Source organism: Manihot esculenta, chromosome 3, assembly GCF_001659605.2.
Source record: "Manihot esculenta cultivar AM560-2 chromosome 3, M.esculenta_v8, whole genome shotgun sequence".
NCBI classification, from domain to species: Eukaryota; Viridiplantae; Streptophyta; class Magnoliopsida; order Malpighiales; family Euphorbiaceae; genus Manihot; species Manihot esculenta.
Window position 1 is genome coordinate 13,602,944 of NC_035163.2, and position 19,881 is coordinate 13,622,824.

A 19,881-nucleotide genomic window follows, 5' to 3' on the forward strand; every position below is an offset into this window, starting at 1 on the left:
TTCTCTTCCTTTTGAAAATGGGAAGGAAACAAGTAGCCTGTAGACATCCTTATTCTAGAGGTCAATGAAGTAGGCAAGCAGAGGTTCCTAGATTTCCTTCCCCAAACCTTCTTGCACCTCCACCTTTTAAGTATCCTATAGTTAGAGAGGAGGATCCTTTTATTCGCCCTTTCTCCTTGAGATTTGTCCATCTTGAGAGAACCATTCATGTTGATAGTGTTGAGTTGTATCGTACTCATGTCTTCCTTCAGCCTTTTATAACTTAGGGTTAGGAAAATCTCCTAGTCACTCCATCTGATACTCACCCTAGAATTATTAGGGAGTTCTATGCTAACTTGGACACATTCACTCGCCTCTTTCCCCCTCATCTTATTAGCTTTATTAATAGTCAGCGAGTTTATCTCATTCCTGACACTATTGCTCAACACATGGGTATTCATAATTCTGGAGCTATAGTATCTACCACTCGTAAGCAGATCTTTAGTGAGATTTCTTCCCTTCACCAGACTTGAGTTATTTCAGGTGACCCTGAGTGTGAGCAGCCATCCAGGTTTATGACCTGTGATCTCACTGCTCTTCCTAAAGTCATCTATTATATTGTTACCTATGAGATTCTCCTCCGAGCATATCATAGGAGTGCTATTTCTTATTCTAATATGTTTGCGGTGACTTACCTCCTAAAGGGTCAAGCTCTAAACCTACCACACATTATGCTTCATACTATAGCAAATTATTTTAGATTGAGTAAGAGTTTTCTCCCTTTTGGTCGTCATCTCACCATCATTCTCCGAGCCCTAAGGGTTGACCCAAACAGCGAGTCTGCTTTACCCCTATTTAGTGAGTACTACCATTACACTGAGGCTACTTCCCTCCATATGGGATTAACCAAGAGAGGCAATGAGTTCTATAATTCTACGAGAGACTTTGCAGCTCAATGAGCAACGCAAGCAACAGGATAGAGGGACAATGATTTTGATGATGATGAGGAGTCAGATGATGATTACTTGTTGATCTAGTGATAGTAGGTTCCTAGACAAGATGCTAGAGCAGACCCTAGCAGATCTATAGAGTGGGATACATCTTCTCAGACTACATCTGATCTTTTTGATGCTATGGGTTGCCTGGAGTTGTAGGTTACTCACATGTTTGATTGTCAGACTCAGATAGAGTTACAATTAGGACGACTTACTAATCAGCAACAGATCCTCATTGAGCAGTAGAGGCAGATTCTATCTTTCTTTCAGCAGTTGTTTGGAGTGCCACCTCCTCAACCACCTCAGTGATATTATATTATATATATATATATATATTTTGTCACTCCTTGGTTCCCTCTTAGTGCTTTTGTTATCTTTTGATGATACCAAAAGGGGGAGATATGTATATGTTAGTTGATGTTTGAGGAGTGAGTAGATAGATACATAGTTGATGTCTCGATGATTGTTTGATTTTTTTGAATTATGAATATTTTGTAATTGTTTTTTTATGGTTATAGTTCTTCTTGAGATGCTTTATTCTATCGTTTTTCATAAGATTCATTACATCTCATTTCATTGAGTCAAAACCTCCCTTATGTGTCTCCTCAAATTTTAAATATGGCATAAATTATTTTAAAAGGGAGAGCACATTAAGGGGGAGAAATTTTCTAAACTCCACACACTACACTTGTTTTTATTATTTTATGATCCACAAATTATTTGTCATCATAAAAAAGGGGAGATTGTTCGACCTAAGTGTTTTAATCCTTATTTTGATGACTAATAAACAATTGGTGTGCAGCTAATTAATTTTTGAAGTGATTGTGTGAGCTTGTAGACCCCTAATTTAAATAAATAGAATTGCTTTATTTCAAGAGTGAAAAGTGCCAAGATTGGAAGCATACTACAAGAAAGGGATTAAAATATAATTTTTAATTTGTGCATTGTGATTTTCAATTCATTAATTGTATTGGTTCAAGTTCATTTTTTAAATTCTAAAACTTATAAATATGGCCAATTTTGTATAAATAGTTTTTGTGGACCAAAATAAAATTTAACATATGGAGCCTTTTTTGAAGATACTTTTCTATCAAATAAGATATTTTAAATTACAAGTTACAAAAATTCAAATAGAATAAAAATTGAAAGTTTGTAACTTAAGTTTTTGCTTCATTAACTCTCTGAGGGACGAAAATGAAATTTTTTAAATGGAGCACTTTTGAAATTTTTTTTATCAAACTAAAATATCTTAAAATATAGGTTACAATAATTTAAACAGATTGAAAATTAGAGTTTTAGAGCCTAAGTTATAATTTTTTAAAAATTTAATGAAATATTTTTGTACTCCTAAAATTAATGTTAGGCCGCCGAAAATAGAGAAGTAGAGGCAAAACTTCCAATGTTCGGCCACTAAACATTAAGACTTTAAACCGCTGAAAGTTTGTTTTCAAGAAATGATGTTTTTACCTCCAAATATTTGGCCACCGAACTTTAACCTTAAACCGTTGAACCTGAGTTTTTTTAGTATGAAATAACGATTATTTTAATATACAGATGACTCTATTTACGTTTAATACATCTCCAACGATCATATTTATGTTAGAATTATAAATATAATGTGTTTTTTATCTGAAAAAAGTTACCACAGCTATCTTACACACATTTATTAAAATTAAAGTTTTTTTTATACTTTTTGTCTCTATAAACCTTGAGCTATAGCATTAATTTCTTAAAAGTTAGATTTGAGTTGTAATTGATTTGTTTTTTGAGATTGAATGAAGATTGTTAAGTGAATTTATTGCTGTGATTTTGAGCTAAAAATTGCTCTTATGACAAAAATGATTCTAAAGAGTAAGGGTTTTGCTCTAAAATTGTAAGTTTTAATCTTCACTCAAATAATATTTGATATTAGAATTGAACTCTTAAAGAGGATTTTGAGGAGAAAATGTAGGCTTAGGATAGTTGAACCTCTATAAATTTTTATATTCATTATTACTCTACTATATTTTTAATCCCTTAAATTGTATTTTTAACAATTAATTTTTTATAAAATCAATTCACCCCTCTTCGATTGTTTTAAGGACAACAGTTTCTATATTTACAAAAATGGTAAAGGTTAAGTGGTGGGTGGCTTTCAGCATATCTTCAACTACTTCCAGAACACAATGTTTGGTTTTGGTTGGGTGGTTTGGGGTTAAGTTGGGTTATTTTCACCAATTTAAAATCATCATTTACCACTTTAGAATTTTTATGTTTTATGCTAATTAGTAATCTAATAAAATTAATAGAAATAATTTAAATTTTATGTGATAAAATTAATTTTTAAAAAATTATCATGAATTTAAAAATGAAAATGGATTGATTTATTAAATAATTAAAAAGAAAATTAAAAAAAATTGAGAACACTATAAAAAATAAAAAAAAATAGCTACAATATTTTATATATAAATAGTCGATAAATTAATAATCAGTATTTTAAATAATTGATAAATAATTAATAATTTATTTTATTAATCACTTTTTTTATAATTCAATCGATAAATTTAATTATTGTATTTTATTTTTTTAATAAAAATATAACATTTTGAAATTAGAAGTCTAAATACAAAAAAGCTAAATTTTTATTATTTTATATAAAAATATATAGATTTAAGGAAGAAAAGAAACTTTAATTATTCTGAAAATTTTATGTAAAAAATAAAAATAAAAATGAGATAATATTTCTATTAAGTTACACGACAAATAAAACTTCACATTTAATCTACTATTAAGTTATAAATAAATAAAATTATATTTTAAATTTATGGAGCCATTTTAATTTAGAATCCATATCACTATTAAAAATATATATATATAATTTAGTCTCTAAATAGTGTTATTAAACAAGTCAGCCTTTATATTTTTAGAAATCTATTAAAATGTATTTATTTTTTCTCTTTATCAACAAAATAGTTTTTCCGCCTATCGTTAAAAATATAGTAAAAAATCAAATTACCCCCTTTTCTCCTCTTTTTTTCTTTGATTCTTTCTTTTTTTTTTCGGTCCTTTTTTTCGTCAACTTCTTCAGATTTTCGATTCTTCTTCAGTTCTTCTTATTTGGGGAGGAGATTTTTTTTATTTTTTTCTTCTTTTTTTCTTTTTCTTTTTCATCATTATTTTCTTTTTATTTTTATTTTTCTTCTTCTTGTTTGAGAAAGAGAAAGAAAAAGAGAAAGAGAAATTATTTCGTTAATAAAAAGAAATAATAAGAATAAAAACGTTGCAATAAATCTGATAAAAATAAGAACATTTTAATAGATATTAAAAAAATAAGAACATTTAAATAGATTTTTAAAATATGGTGATCGATCTGTTAATAATAATAATATTTATATATTAAATAAGAAATTTTATTCGAGGATAAAATTAAATTTAAAATTATTTTTTATTTTTTATCTATTTTTAATGAAAAAAATAATAAAATGAGTATTTGGTTGATAAAAAAATTAACATTTTCATAAATTTATGAAAATTTAAAATTAATTTATTAATAATAATAATATTTAAAAATTAAATAATAATTAAAAAAAAAAATTCAAATCCACCTACCCTTCCCCACCTTCCTCTCCCAATTAATGCTCGTCTGGTAGTAGTTAATGATAATGGTCCATTTTATATCTTTCTTCAATAGTGAGGACAGGTTTACAAAACAAGACAGTGAGGACAAATCACATCACGTTCTCCATCAATATATTGTATTATTGGCAAAGACAGGATTGGAAAGAGTGTAACAGCTGAGAGAGCTAGAAAAGGAAAGAGCAAAATCATTTATGAAATGTTTAAATGAATGTTTTGTATTATCCGTCGTCTACGCATGACTCTTTAAATGGCCGGCCATTTTAATTTAAAATCTGTACTGTTAAAAAAATATTCTTCCTCTAGAGTAAGACTGACATGTTAAAGCTTTTCAAGAGGGTAGTTAATGATAATGGGTTCATAAAAAAAAATTTAAAATTAAAATGTTTAGATAAAATTCTGAGAATGACTAAATTTTAATTTTTTAAATCTTTAAAATTAATTGTGTTATAAGATTTTTTTAATAAAAGTCAAGTGTGCAAGACAATACACACCACATCTAGTATTCTTATAAGTCTATGCAAGATAAGGATGAAAAGAATATAAACGCATATCTTAAGCATTGAAGAGAGAGAGAATGGTGATAATTCCAGAGGTTTCAATCGGTTCAAGTGATAAGAAAATTCCCAAAGTAGGATTTGGAACAGCTGAATTCCCTTTTGCTGAATCTGCTGAAGTGATAACAGAATCAATTGTTTATGCTATAAAGTTGGGTTATCGGCACTTCGATACGGCGGCAGTTTACAATTCTGAGAAGTTCCTCGGAGATGCAATTAAGGAAGCTCTTCGCCTAGGGTTTATCAACTCCAGGGAGCAGCTCTTTATCACCTCCAAGCTTTGGTGCAGAGATGCGCATCCCGATTGTGTCATCTCTGCTCTTAAGAAAACTCTCGCGTAAGCCAAATTTGAAATTTTGGTTTCTCTAATTGTTTGTGAATTTCTTTTTATACAAATTACAATATCTCGTATACAATTTTGGCCAATTAATTTATTAAGTTGTGAAAAATTACAAACTGATCTCTATATATCTTTTCATGGGTTTTAATTTCTTTTTTTTTTTATTAAATGAGTTTTAATTTCTTTAATAAATTAATCACAACAATTAAATTTCCATTTTTTTTGAAAAATAATTTATATTTAAAAAATATTATTTATAAAAAAAATATTTTTTAAAAAGACTTATTTTTTATGGTTGAATTTTAATTTAAAAATAAAATATATTAATAAATTTTTATATTAAAATATTAATAAATTGTTAAAATATAGAAAATTATTTTTTTAAAAAAAATTATTTTTTAAAATAACTTAAAATTTTCATAAAATAAAAATATTTTTTATTGATTAATTTTTTTAAGTATTTCAAATGCTAAAAAATATAAATATATTTACTATTATTTTTTTTACCTGTTCTCAGTGTAAAATAATTTAATTCATAAAATTCTACATTGTTGAAAAATGGCTCTTCATCTTAATTCTATATTTGCATAACTAGATATTTTATGATTATTTAATACAAAATACTAAAAATGATTAATCAGACAATAATTTGATATTTCAAATAATAAAAAATAATTAATAACAAACGGTATATTTTAATAAAATCTTATATTTTTTATATTATGATTTATAATTTGAAAGGTTGTTTTTATGATAATATTTTTCGAAAAGTAAAAAAAATTATGGAAATCCTTTTAAGGTGATATTTTAGAAAAAGAAAATAATAAAAATAAAACTTTTTTGCGTAATTTGTTTGAATTAATTTAAATTTTTTGGTATATAATAATAAGAAAATAAACCAATAGTTTATATTTAAGTCACCATAACCTTATCTAAATAATTATAAGTTAAATTTTATATTTAAATCATTATAATTATAAAAACATTTACTATATAAAATATGAAATTAGTTGAATATAAAACAAATAATTTATAATAAATATAAAACAAATTTTTATTTTTTAAATTAAAACTAAATAATGAAAAATAAGTTATTTTATTAAAAAATATTTTTCATATAAAATATTTTCAATAAAAATACAGTGAAAAATTATTTTTCAATTACAAATTATTTTATACAAGCAAATGGATGCTAACTGATCTGCATATACTTGGTCTATGATACATGCAGGAACTTGAAATTGGAGTATCTTGACCTATATTTGATTCATTTGCCCATAAGCTTAATAGCAGATAGACAAAATTTTCCTTTTGAAAAAGAAGAAATCGTCGGCATGGACATTAGGGTTGTATGGGAAGCCATGGAAGAGTGTCAAAGGCTTGGCCTCACTAAATCAATTGGAGTTAGCAACTTTTCATGCAAGAAGCTTCAAACCTTGTTAAACACAGCAACAATCCCACCAGCTGTGAATCAAGTGAGTGTTGGTTTGATTGAGCTTTCTGAGTCCTATTGGAAAACAAAAGCTTTTAGTAAAACGCGACTTTTCAATTCATTAATCTGAAAATTTTGCGAGATTTTGATACTTTACCTTGTGTTATCTTACCTTAAGAAATCTTTTCATTCTAAACACTGTTAAAGTTTCTAGTCAAATAGTTGAATCGAGCAAATTGCTTATTGATTCAAATTATTGAGATCAATTGACAGCTTATAATATGCTGTGATTTTTTGAAAGGTTGAGATGAGTCCACTTTGGCAGCAAAAGAAGCTAGTGGATTTTTGCAAGGAGAAAGGTATTCATATCACTGCATACTCTCCTTTGGGAGCCAAAGGAACTCCATGGGGAACAAACCAAGTTCTAGAGAATCAAGTGCTAAAAGAGATTGCTGAGGCCAAGGGAAAAACTGTAGCTCAGGTAACGTATTAGTATATTTTCATATGCTAAGGAAGTTTCATTTAAAAAATAATAATTAAAGTTGTTTTCAAACATTATAAACTTTTTAATTTCAATTTTATTTTGTTATCATAATCGTTCATAAATAATAAAAAAACTTAAATATTATGCTCACTATTTATTATATCACAAATCTCAGTTTTCATACCAATTTATTATAATAATTACTCAAATAATAAAAGCACATAAAATTTAATATAATTCAAAATAAAAATATATAATCTATAATAAATTCAAAAAAAAAAAATTACAAACACTTATTATTTTTCTAACTCATTGTCACTGACAAAATAACACCACCTCTCTCTTCAACTCTCACGTAGCCGCAGCATGGTGCTACCTTGAAGTTCTCACAAATTTATGGTTCACTACAAGTCTACATCAACATGTGGCTTTAAATTCTCTGCCACCTACATTTGTCTTATATAGAAAAGTTCACAAGAGCCAAAGTCTAGAAAATTTGGTTGTAGACAAAAGTTTTTGGAAATAATTCCAAATCCACCCCTCTATTTTTTATGAGGGCTAAAGAATCCATTTTAATTTTTTAGACAAGATAGACCCAAAAATTTAGATTTAAAATTAAATATATCCTAATATATTAAAATATTATTTTTTAGTAATAAAATATATTTTTTAAATTTTTAGATATTAAAACTTGTGAACTATTTTTAATTAAAATAAAAATAAAATATGAAAAAAATAAAGATTGATTGTCTACAAAGATCATTTAAAAATTAATATTTTAATACGTTAGGATGTGTTTAACCTTAAATCTAAAGCTGTAGATCTATTTGGCCTAAACAAAATTAATATTAACTTATTTGTTCCTTAATGAAAATTACATGGATAGATTTGAACTTATTTTCAAACTTTGTTTCCCTTTCTTTTATTTTTCCTCCAGATAAGAATTTTACTTAACATTTTCTTTAGAGAATTTAATAATGATAACCTTCCAATTTTATTTTCAAACCTTGACTTAGAATTTCAAAATCTTTAAAATCAAAATAGTAAAAAATATATATATTAGTTGAATGTTGTTAACTCTATATTAGATTTTAAATGAAAGTTAAATTTGCATACGTTACCTTTTGTCTGGATCCTTCATCGGACAGAGAAAGAAAGAAAATGCAAATTAAATTAAATAGCATAAATATATAAAGAAAAAACAAAAAGAAAATCATGTACATTATATTATTCAGATATATTATTAAAATATGGAAAAAAAAGATTTTTTTCATTAAAGGAAAAGAGATAAAATAATTATATATATACCTTATATAATCAAGGCATGTTTTAATATAAATAATACTTTTTATTTTTCACATTTTCCTTCATTTCAAATCAATTTGGATCTCATCTTTTCTCTCCTATATTCAATGACCTAACAAGAGAAATTAGAGATTTTTTTTCTCTTCATTTTTCTCTATACCATCAAAAGGCTAATGTACACTAGAAGAATTGGTTTGGAGAATAACAAACCAAACCCTCATACTTCTCTATTCATGGATCACGACTATAGTTGAAGAAGTCATTTCACTTTCCTTCCTCCTATCTCCCTCTCACTTTTAAATTGTATAAGATGATATATACTCAGTGAGATCAAAAGCAAAAGGGAGGTTTTTATAGGGCTCACAATTGGAGCAATATTTTAGAGAAACAAAACTTTCTTTGCTTACTGAGAAAAAGAAAGCAGGAATAGAGAGAATCTGTCTAGAAAGCTCATACTTAACTTTATTCATTATATTTCCGTGATATTAGGGGGAAGCTAAAGAGTCACCCTATATCCTCTTAATCTGGTAAGCCTCCTCTTCGCCCATCCCTTACTCAACCTGACCAACACGGTGGCTCATTACCTAATCGAAAACTCACCCCTCCCGTGCAAAACCACCGGAAGAATGTTTTTGTCCATCAAAGCAGGCTACCTACAGTTTATTTGGAGAATTTTCCTAACGTAGCATTTTTGTAAAAGTTAATTTTCTAAGTTTGCCTAAATAGTAGATATTTTCATTACAAGGAAATTAAAAACATTTGATAGTGTTGGGTTTCACTTAGATTTTTGAACGCAGCGAAAAAAATAGAAAAATAAATTTTTTTTACGTATAAATCACGTTTAAACGAAGAAAGTAATAATATTTAAAGAGAAAATAAATACATTTTATTTTTCTCAAAACACGAGATCGTTCGCCTTGATTGGGTTATCGCAAACTACCAAGTGTTCGGTCTCTAACGATATTCACACAGAATGATAATAGAAAAATCTTAAAACAGTTCTAGAAGTTTTGAATGCCAGCTCTCTACCTTTTTTATAAATTCTAGAGCCTCTTAAAAAAGATTTCTGTCAAGAATTATTTCAGGTTAGATGCCATTTTATAATGAAACCTGGGTTTCTGTATAATAGTATTTATTTATTTAACTAATTAAATAAATAAATAAATTATAACTATGATCCAAAACTTTAATAAGTAAGCCATATAAATCTTAGACAGTTTTAATTAAGTCCCTACTTAATTAATATTAAATCATAATTTTTTTAAATTACAATTTTATTCCAATGTCAATTTATATGTAATCAAATCCTACTTGATTTAACTTTTCATTTTATTTTCTATTGTAATTCTTTATGCGTGTGATCCATTAGGTTTCAAATATATTGACAATAAATATAATTAACTAATTAATTAGTTTGAAGTTCAAGAACATTGTCTAGCAACATGTCAAGATTACCCAAATATTCGAAATGCCAAAAGTGGTTTGACTTAACCTTTCAGTGCATGGTTTATTAATATGATTAATATATCTTCATTACAAATGTCCCGATTTAACATTTGATGCATGGAATGCGTCTACAATATTAAATCATATTAGTTCTCATTTATTAGCCATTGACTTATTGAATGAAATTTCAAATCTCATTTGCTAATCTCATTCTACTCTGCGCAAGGATTTCTTGATCAATGCTAATAGAGAGCAAATGGGACATTCTCTAATTTAATTTAGGGTGATAAATCTTATCTCAATCACATAAATACCTTCATATAATTCCTAATATATCTAATTCATTCTCATTTATTACTCATAAACCAAGTAATGTGTAAGATGAATCAAAACACAAAAGTCCCTATATAAGATTATTTATTGATTTCAAGTTAAAGGATTACTTACACAACCATCACTTGAGTAATCCATAGACACATGTCATTTCCTATATGGATTTCTCAGCCGGGTCAGTTCAGTACACTTATTCATAAAATAAGCACCTACATATTAGTTCTGGATATCTCACATATTTTAACCTATGAGATCAGTTATTTTCTCTAAAAGGAAAGAACATAATATGTATTAGTTTTTACGGCTCTAATCATTGTCTAATTATGATAATAATATCGACAAAAAACGTTTAGAGATATTACTTAAATGAATTGGAATCTCACAATTATAACTACATTATAATTTCCTTTGCATAGTAATATAGTCTTATGGACTTTATCTTTACTCGAGATTCAATTAAATTAACACTAAAGAAAAATAACTGCCTTAATAAAATTATTTTTTAATACTTAAAATACACGAAGAATAATATTCAACTAGAACCAATAGATTAGCTGTAGGGCATATTATTAACAGATAGATCATTTGCTTTTATCAGAGTAGATAGGGTCCCGGTGATACACAACCTCATCAGAACTCTCAATCTATTATGGATTGATTCATATAAGTTGAGGGCTTCCCCTTCCCATTTCTCCAAAGAATCTATTTTGGGTGGAGGCTGTGGTTTTTCTTAAAAAGGAATATGCAATCTTCTTGACTCTGCAGGGATAGTCGCATATGAATAATGTTTATCATTCGCGAAAAATGGTAGTCTTATATGAATAATGACTAGAAGTTCATTAGGCCTTGGGTTTTTCATCCTCTTTTATTCTGCTGCATTTTAGTCATTTTTCCTCAAAGATTCCAGACATTTTTGGACATGGCATACTTGGATTATTTTGGAATCAAGGCAGCTAGTTTATTTGAATTTGGTGATTTATCTTGGCTTTGGTGCTCTTCTTGTCTATTGAGAAACATATTGCTTGATGATTTATCCTTTTCTTAATTCCTTGTATTGCTTTGCTGGCGTGTAGGTTTTGTTGTATGGAGTTTGAATTTAGCTCTATCATTTTTATGCTATGCCCTTTCTAGTTTTTAATAAAATTTTCTTATAAAAAACTATTCTCTTAATCCTAATAGTTTTCTTTCCTTATGGATCAGATTTGTTTGAGATGGGTGTATGAACAAGGAGGGAGTCTTCTTATAAAAAGCTTTAACAAGGAAAGGATAAAACAAAATCTTCACATTTTTGAATGGGAGCTAAGTCCAGAGGAGTTAGAGCAGATAAGTCAACTTCCACAGCACAAAGCATTTAATGCGTCAGATTTTATCCATGAGAATGGCCCTTTCAAGTCTCTAGAGGAGTTTTGGGATGGAGAAATTTAATAAACCTCTTGAGAGCTTTGCTTACACAATCACCTCATCACTCTTCCACATATCATAATAATTATTATTGTTGTTGGTATTAATGTTATTGGAATAATGATATATAAATACCTTTCATATCATAATTATATTTTTCTAAAAGTTATAAGAGATATTTACTATTTAGTTTTTCAGTAATATCATTATTAACAAGTTAATTCCTCGATTTTGAAAAACCTATTAAAACGTCCTTATCTTTTCTCTTTATCAATAGAATAGTCTTTCCATCCAATTCTGTCTATTTCTGCTGTTAAAAATATAATAAAAGACCAAATTACCTCCCTCCTTTAAGGAGGAGGAGGTTCTTCTTCTTCTTCTTTTTTTTTTCTTCTTTTTTTTCTTCTTTTTTTTTTCTTTTTCGCGGAGGTTCTTTTTTTTTATTTTTCTTCTTATTCTTCGAGGAGGAGGATGAAAAAGATAAGGATGGAGAGAAAAGATAAGGATGGGCAAAATTGAATTTTAAAAACTTTTTCTCTCCTTGTTCATTTATTTTTAACGAAAAAAATGACGGAATGACTATTTCGTTGACGGAAAAAAAAGATAAGAATATTTTAATAGATTTTTAAAAATGCAGAGACTGACTTATTAATGATGATAATACCTAGAGACTAAATAGTAAACCTTCCTAATTATAAAATTAATAATCCCATGATATTTTGACAAAGTGGGTAATAAAAACTATATGTGTAAAAGTAAAATCTTCAAACTCAAATTAGGCAAAATAATTACTTATGCTTTTATGAAATAGACACATATTTATTTACAATAAGATTAACTTTTACCATTAGAAAAAAAATGAAAAATAAAATCATTCTAAAAATAATAGAGTTTTATATAGAAATATAAAGATATAAAACCGGCTAAAGTACATTTGAATATATAAAACATGAGTTTTAAGGCAATATAGCATATTTAATTGTGCCAATATATTATACATGTTAGAATAATACAATTGGATAGATATAATTTATTTAAATAACACAATTGAGTTAAAATAAAAATTTGCATTATGAAATATTCCTGAATAAACTTATTAAACTATCATAAATTTGTGATAACCTCATATACTCTTGATATAATTCTTATAAATAACTTCGGCATCTAAAGTATCTAAAATGAAAGCACTCTAATAGCAGTATTGTTATTTTATCATTTATTATTACATTAATAGTTTCAAAGTTAAAAAAAAAAAATATTAGTCACACACTAGTATAGCATGTGCTGTCACAAAATTATAAACAAGTTACATGAAATTAAGGTGTTATTTATTTGATGAATATGTAAAGTATAGCCATTTATTCAACTCTAATTCAAAAGAAAAAAAAATATATGTAGTATGGGTTTCATAAAATACTAGTGTCGAGTATTATCTACTCACCTATATTATAAATAAAATAAGATTTAGATAATTAGAGCACCCTAAGATATACCACTAGAATTAGATTGCCACAACCCAATCATGAATTCAACAAGCACTAGAACTTAGGTCGAGTTAAGATCTTGAAACTTGCAGTAAGCCTAATATCTTCTAATATAATTATAAAGTCTAACACGAAAGACCAATCTCAAAAATCAAACAGATAGAATCATGTCATAAATTGAACATCCTAACTGGCAACTCACTTCGCATATAAATTAAAAAATAAACAAATAAATCCAACAAATGGGGAGTTCAGCTTACCCTTCTTCCAAACTTCATCCTTTTATAGGGGAGGCCTCCAAAAACATATAATTCTCTATTGTAGACTTTGTATTTTGCCTCTTAAGATTTGCATAACTCTTTTGTAGACCAAATACCATTTTTAAACACTTTCAATCAATGGCACCTTCTCTACCATATACTCAAATTAAATCAACATCATGCATTTTAGATTTACCAACATCTAAACTTTATTATTTTGAAAAGGGGAAAGTTACCAACACAATAGAGATCTACATTGTTGCCATAAAGTGATGCATAATATCCATCTAATTTTTTATGTTGAATTCTTGAATTTTGATCCTTTAAAATTTGGAATCTCATGCTAGAAGTTTTGACCAAGGGTAGAAAAGTCATTTTAGGAATATTCATGAATTTAAAATGTTTGGAAAAAAACATTCTTAGTTTTAAAGATTTTGAATGAAAGGTTAAATTTTTTTTTTCTTAACAAAGTGACTTCGGTCTCTTAAAGGGTGACTTTAGGTCATCGAAAGGCCATTTAGTATTAATAGTATAAATATGTTTCAAACCTTAAAATTAATTATCTCCATTTTGGACTAAAAGATAAGCTTTACCACTTCAAAGTGTTTTGGCTCCTTTTAGCCAAATTTATCAAGATTTAAAAGGATTTACACATATTGTAAATATTTCAAGTTTAAATTTGAAAGTCTCTTGAGTAGGGATTTTGTTTGGTGAAGTAATACAGAACCTAGGAACAACTTGTGTTTAAGAGTCTTGTCACACGCTAATGGCACAAAACACACGCTATAATAAATCAAAGGATAGATTTTCTCTATTACACCCTTAAATTACCTGTAACTAATTACGTAGATAGCGAAGAAATAAAACAAGAGTTGAACTCGCCATGAAAAACTAACCTTGGTAAGAAGATAGGTCTTTGATGCATCATAGTGGAAGAATAATATTTCTCACTTATATTAAGAAAGAACTCAATTGATGTTAAAGACAAAGTATGTCGTCTATTCCTTATGTATGGGTATTTATAGCCGAAATAATCCTAATCCTATATAGAAACCTTGTCAAAATATAAAAACATTAAGGTAATCCTATTTAAACAAGAAAAACTAGTTCTAATCCTAATTGATCTAGTACAAATAATTATGAGTTGATCCAAAATAACGCTAATGCGCCTAAATAAATCCTAAATAAGTCCAAAATATTAATTAAACAAATTACAAACTAGCCCAAATATAAAGGAACTATATAATTTACTTGCAATATCTTTCACGACACCTTTTGTGATGTTGCGAAAAACTTGTTCAGGGTATAGTCGAAAACATAGGAAATGGCTAAAACAAGGGGTAAGGTCGTGATTTAGGCTTTTAGGTCATATTTCTTTCTATTTATCTTGCTCCTTTTGTGCTTTGTTAGGTTTCTTGCCTTATGCTTCCTCCTTAACTTGTTTCTTGGTTTTCACATCATAATGCTTCCTTGAAATACCTTGTTTTTTTATGTGAATACCTTGATTTTCTATGTTTGGAGTGCTATGATTTTCACCTTTAAATCTTGCTGGAAATTTCTTGCGCAAACTAATATTTGGAGTTGGTTCCCAGCCTATGCTCACATTAGTTCCTCCCTTCTCAAAAAGGTTCTTTCTTGATTTTAAAACATAGATAATAGAAGAAGGATTAGAAAGAACAAGTAATATAGTGAGATTTTGAGGCGGGACAACAAGTGTTACTCTTTATTCTCGCCTTAAGCTTTTCTTAGTAAATTAACTAAGATGGTTCCTATTTAGAGTAGTTAAAGTCTACCCTTACAATACAGTTTGAGGTCTATAGTGAGGCTACAAGCATATTCAGGGTTAATAGACAATGTTTTAAAGCTTTATTATGAAGGCAATATAGTGCCAAAGGATCATACTCTTTCTAATCTACATAAAGTTGACTATTATAAAGAATCATTCTTAGGGAGACAACCCAATTTATTTCCTTATTAGAGTTGCATCATATTTTATTTCCTTTTATCATTCTCTTTTTTGTTTTTGTTTTAATAAATGAGTAAATTATTTTCGGCTTATATTTTTTAAAATTACAAACAAACTTTTTCATATGGATAATGATGTTTTTATATACCTATCGTGTGGGTTATTCTATTCTCTCTTTATATTTTTTCTTTCACATTGAGGATAATATATGAATTAAGTTTATGGGGCTGAATATATTTTGTATATATGAATGTTAAGAATATTGAACTTTTTTAGAAAAAATTAAAAATTTTACATGAATTTGGTTAAAATTCAAAATATGTTTTGTTACTTAAGGAGTTTGGTTGTAGATATTATTCTTACTCATATTTAATTTAGAACAACAATAAAGGTTTCATGAAATAAAAATTTAGAATGCTTGATTTTTATTGCTATTAAGGTGCACATACTTGTGTGGATTTTGAGATTATGTTCATTTAATATATTTATTGTTCTGATTGAGATTATCTTTTAAAGTTAATTCTATACAATATTTTTGGTAAATAAATTATTCAAATAAAAATATATTCCAGTATTCAAGTTATTTAATTAGCAACTAAAGATAGACATGAACTTCATATTTACTTTTACATTATATGATAATTTAGAAAATGAGTATTCAAAAGCACTTGAAGTTGATCGCTTATAAGTAATAGAGTACTTGCATTATAAATGTTAGTGTAATATTCTCTACCCAGTCTATAAATAAACGAAGTTAGGAATGTCACACGTTATGCTATATACTTTTGTATCTATGAATATTTATCATTAATTATTGTCAATCCTTAATAACATGGAGCAACTAGCCTTGGATTATACGGCAGACTAGGATCGGGCCTAACTTTTGCTGTCGACATCCGATAGAGACCCACGATAGCTTTTCGGAGAGGGAATTTCGAGATGCACAACTTTTAAAAGTGTGATGAGGACCACAAGCCTATCACAAAGTTCGATATGAAAATTCCATCGTTTAGGGGATCAATTTTGCATTTTAATTATTTTTTTGGATATTTTGGGTATTTTCATAATTTTACTTATTAGGGTTTTATTTCTATTATAAATAGCCTCCCTTAGCTATTAGAAAGACACTTTTTCAATCTTTGAGGAATTTCAATAAGACTTTTAGTCTTCTAGCCTATCTTTTCTCTTATTTCATCTTAGTTAAACGATATTGGTTAAAACTCTTGACAGAGTCTAAATAGTCATTTATCATATTGGTATCAAAGCAAAGTTCGACCATAGCAGATAACCAAGAGGTGCGACTTGTTGCAATTGAGGCATCTTTGGCCAAATTGAGGGAGATGATCGGACAGCTAACCCTACAGCAGGGACTTCACTAACCCGCCGCTGCCGCACACCCCCAGCCAGTCGCCAATCCTGTGGCCGCCAATCCTGTGCCTGCAAATCTCCATCAAAATTATCATGAAGGTTACAAGATCAAGATAGACCTTCAAAACTTTTCTGGTTCGCTGGATGTGGAATCTGTTCTTCATTGGCTGCCAGAGGTTGAATGTTTTTTTGAAGTTATGAACATGGAAGAGGATCGCAAGGTTTCGATTGTGGCCTATAAGTTAAAAGGGGGTGCAGCAGCCTAGTGGAATTTGATTCAAAACAAATGCTATCGGAGGAGGCTGGAACCCATACGAAATTGGGTGTTGATGAAGCAGATGTTTGAACAACGGTTCTTACCTAGCGATTATGCTCATGTTTTGTATAACCGGTATCATGACTGTGTACAGGGGAACCGAAGGGTGGATGTATATACCGAGGAGTTTTTGAGATTGTAGGCGAGGTGTGAAAACTATAAGAATGAAGCCCAACAGGTTGCTCATTATCAGAGGGGCTTGAATCACGAAATTCATTGTATGATGGGAGTAGCTACGATTTTCACCTTGGCAGACGCTATTGAGATGGCAAAAAGGGCAAAAGAGCGTGTTGATTGGCAACCGCGACAGCAGTACAACCGAAATTTCAATTGCAAAAATTATGGTTCGATAGGGACGCAGCAGTATAGAAGCAATTACAGTGGGCAGCCTTCTAAGGTTGTAAATTCTAGCAATCCTCATAATACCATGGAAGAAAGGAGAGACAATAAAGGAAAGGCAGTCACCACTACAGCAGACAAAGGAGGCAGAACCAATCCTTATCAGAAGCCAACAGGAGATATATGTTACCACTGCAGGCAACCTGGTCATCGATCAAATAATTGTCCAGAACGTATAGGAGTTAACACTGATCGCCGACAGGTTAATATAGTTGAGCAGATGGCTGAAACTAACGAGGAAATGGATGACGATGACGGATCTATTACTGGTTCTGAAGATGGAGAGGTCACTTATGTGGTAAAGAAAATCTTATGCTCAACAAAATAGGAGGATGAGACGTAAAGGAGGAAGATTTTCTAGGCAAAGTGTCGAATAGGAGAGGCAATTTGTAGGTTAATTATAGATAGTTGCAGTTGTGATAATGTAATACCCGGCTAGAGTCCGGCAGCGGAATTCTACTTTCCGGTGGAGTCCGGGATGTCGGAAGTCTCTAGAAGGGTATGATTTATATATTTCTCACATGTTTTGATATGTTCATTAAGTTTTATGCATAAGGAAATGAGTTTTTGAGTGAAATGAACCAAGGCAGAAAAGCCAGGTTCGGCCGCCGAAGTTGAGGTTCGGCCGCCGAACATGCATGGCTTTCGGTTTCACGTGTGGCCGCCGAAGGTGGTCTGGCCAGCCACCTATAAATGGCCCTCAGTCGGTTGAAGCGGTGAGAACACCGTTTCTTTTGTCTTCTGAGGTGAGATCCTGCCCTTGGTGAGTCTTTCTTCATGTTTTCATTAAATCATGCAAAGCTTTGATTAGTTTTCATGCTTATGTGAAGGTTTTAAGCTAAACACTCAAAGTTTTGAAGTTTGGAGAGTTTGAAGGCAAGTTGCTCCAAAACTCCACGTTAGGATCGTTCATCTTCTTGATTTCAAGAGGTAAGTGAAGATCCTGAGCTTGTTTTTATGTTTTCTGAAGGTTTTATGGGGTTTATGGAGAGAGTTGCATGAATAGGGTTATTTGTGAGATTTTGAGGATTTTGGGCATAAAGCTGGTTTCTGTGTTGTTTGTGTTGTGTGTTTGGGGTTTTTAGGTAGTTTTTGACCCCTTTGAGCATATACATGAGTGTATGCAAGTGGAGGAAGTGTGGTGTGAAGCTGGAGAGGAGTTTGGTGCATTTTGCGAGAGGCAGGGCAAGTTTCTGCCCTGCTGATGAACTCAGGTTCGGCCGCCGAAGGTACATTCGGCCGCCGAACCCCTGAAGAGGTGTGAGGAGGTGGCTTCGGCTGCCCAAGCTTGCCCCCGAGCTTTTGGAATTTCGGCTCTGGAGGGAAGTTCGGCCGCCGAAGGTGCTGCCGAAGGTTAGAGACTTTCGTCTCTGGAATGCCTTTTGGCCCCCGAAACTTGCCCCCGAAAGGGTTCGGCAGCCGAAAGTGGAAGTTCGGCCGCCCAAGGTGCTTGAGTTTCGTCTCTGGGGAGGACTTTCGGCCGCCGAACCTGCCGCCGAAAGTGTCCTGTCCAGCTTTCCTTTGCATGCTTTGCATGAGTTTTAGAGTGAGTTTAAGGGGATTCTTGGAAAGTTTAATAGAGGTATTCATGAGCTAGTTTGGTCCCTCATTTGAGTCCATCTGTATAGGTACAGACCAGAGGAACCAGAGAGAGCAGCAGTGAGTACTGCTCCAGAGTTTACAGAGCCTGCAGAGTCAGTCAGTCCAGATAGCCAGAGGTGAGTGGAACTAAACTTAATTCTTTAAATAGCACAATGGAATGTTTTAGCATATCTCATGCATCATAATTATACATTAGGTTGATTGCATTATTATCCACGAATATGTTGCATTGCATAGTTATTGTTGATGTGGGTGAATGCTAAATGATCCAATAGTCTCAGACAGGAAGTCCAGGAGCCTTTGACTACGCCCTGGCAGGTATAGTAAAGACCAGGAGCCTTTGACTACGCCCTGGCAGTTATAGTAAAGACCAGGAGCCTTTGACTACGCCCTGGCAATGGTAAGTACAGAGGTGTTATATACACATATACATATATGACAGGAAGACCAGGTGCTCGATGCTACGCCCTGGCACAGAGTTACTGGGACTATGGGGTGACAGGTTTACTCTTGATGTGGTTTGTCTGTGTTATGATGCATTCCATGAGATCATATTTTAATGAATTGTTTTACTGTTCTACTCACTGGGCTATAGAGCT

General features: G+C 30.2%; 1 protein-coding gene across 1 annotated transcript; it reads left to right on the forward strand.

The window, feature by feature from the left end:
- Window positions 1-5,094: 5,094 nt before the first annotated feature.
- On the forward strand, window positions 5,095-12,108 carry LOC110610795 (non-functional NADPH-dependent codeinone reductase 2). The gene is made up of 4 exons (XM_021750870.2): window positions 5,095-5,483; window positions 6,718-6,961; window positions 7,220-7,399; window positions 11,687-12,108. Exons 1-4 carry the CDS (start codon window positions 5,167-5,169, stop codon window positions 11,909-11,911), a joined length of 966 nt encoding a protein of 321 aa, XP_021606562.1. The 5' UTR covers window positions 5,095-5,166; the 3' UTR covers window positions 11,912-12,108.
- Window positions 12,109-19,881: the final 7,773 nt, after the last annotated feature.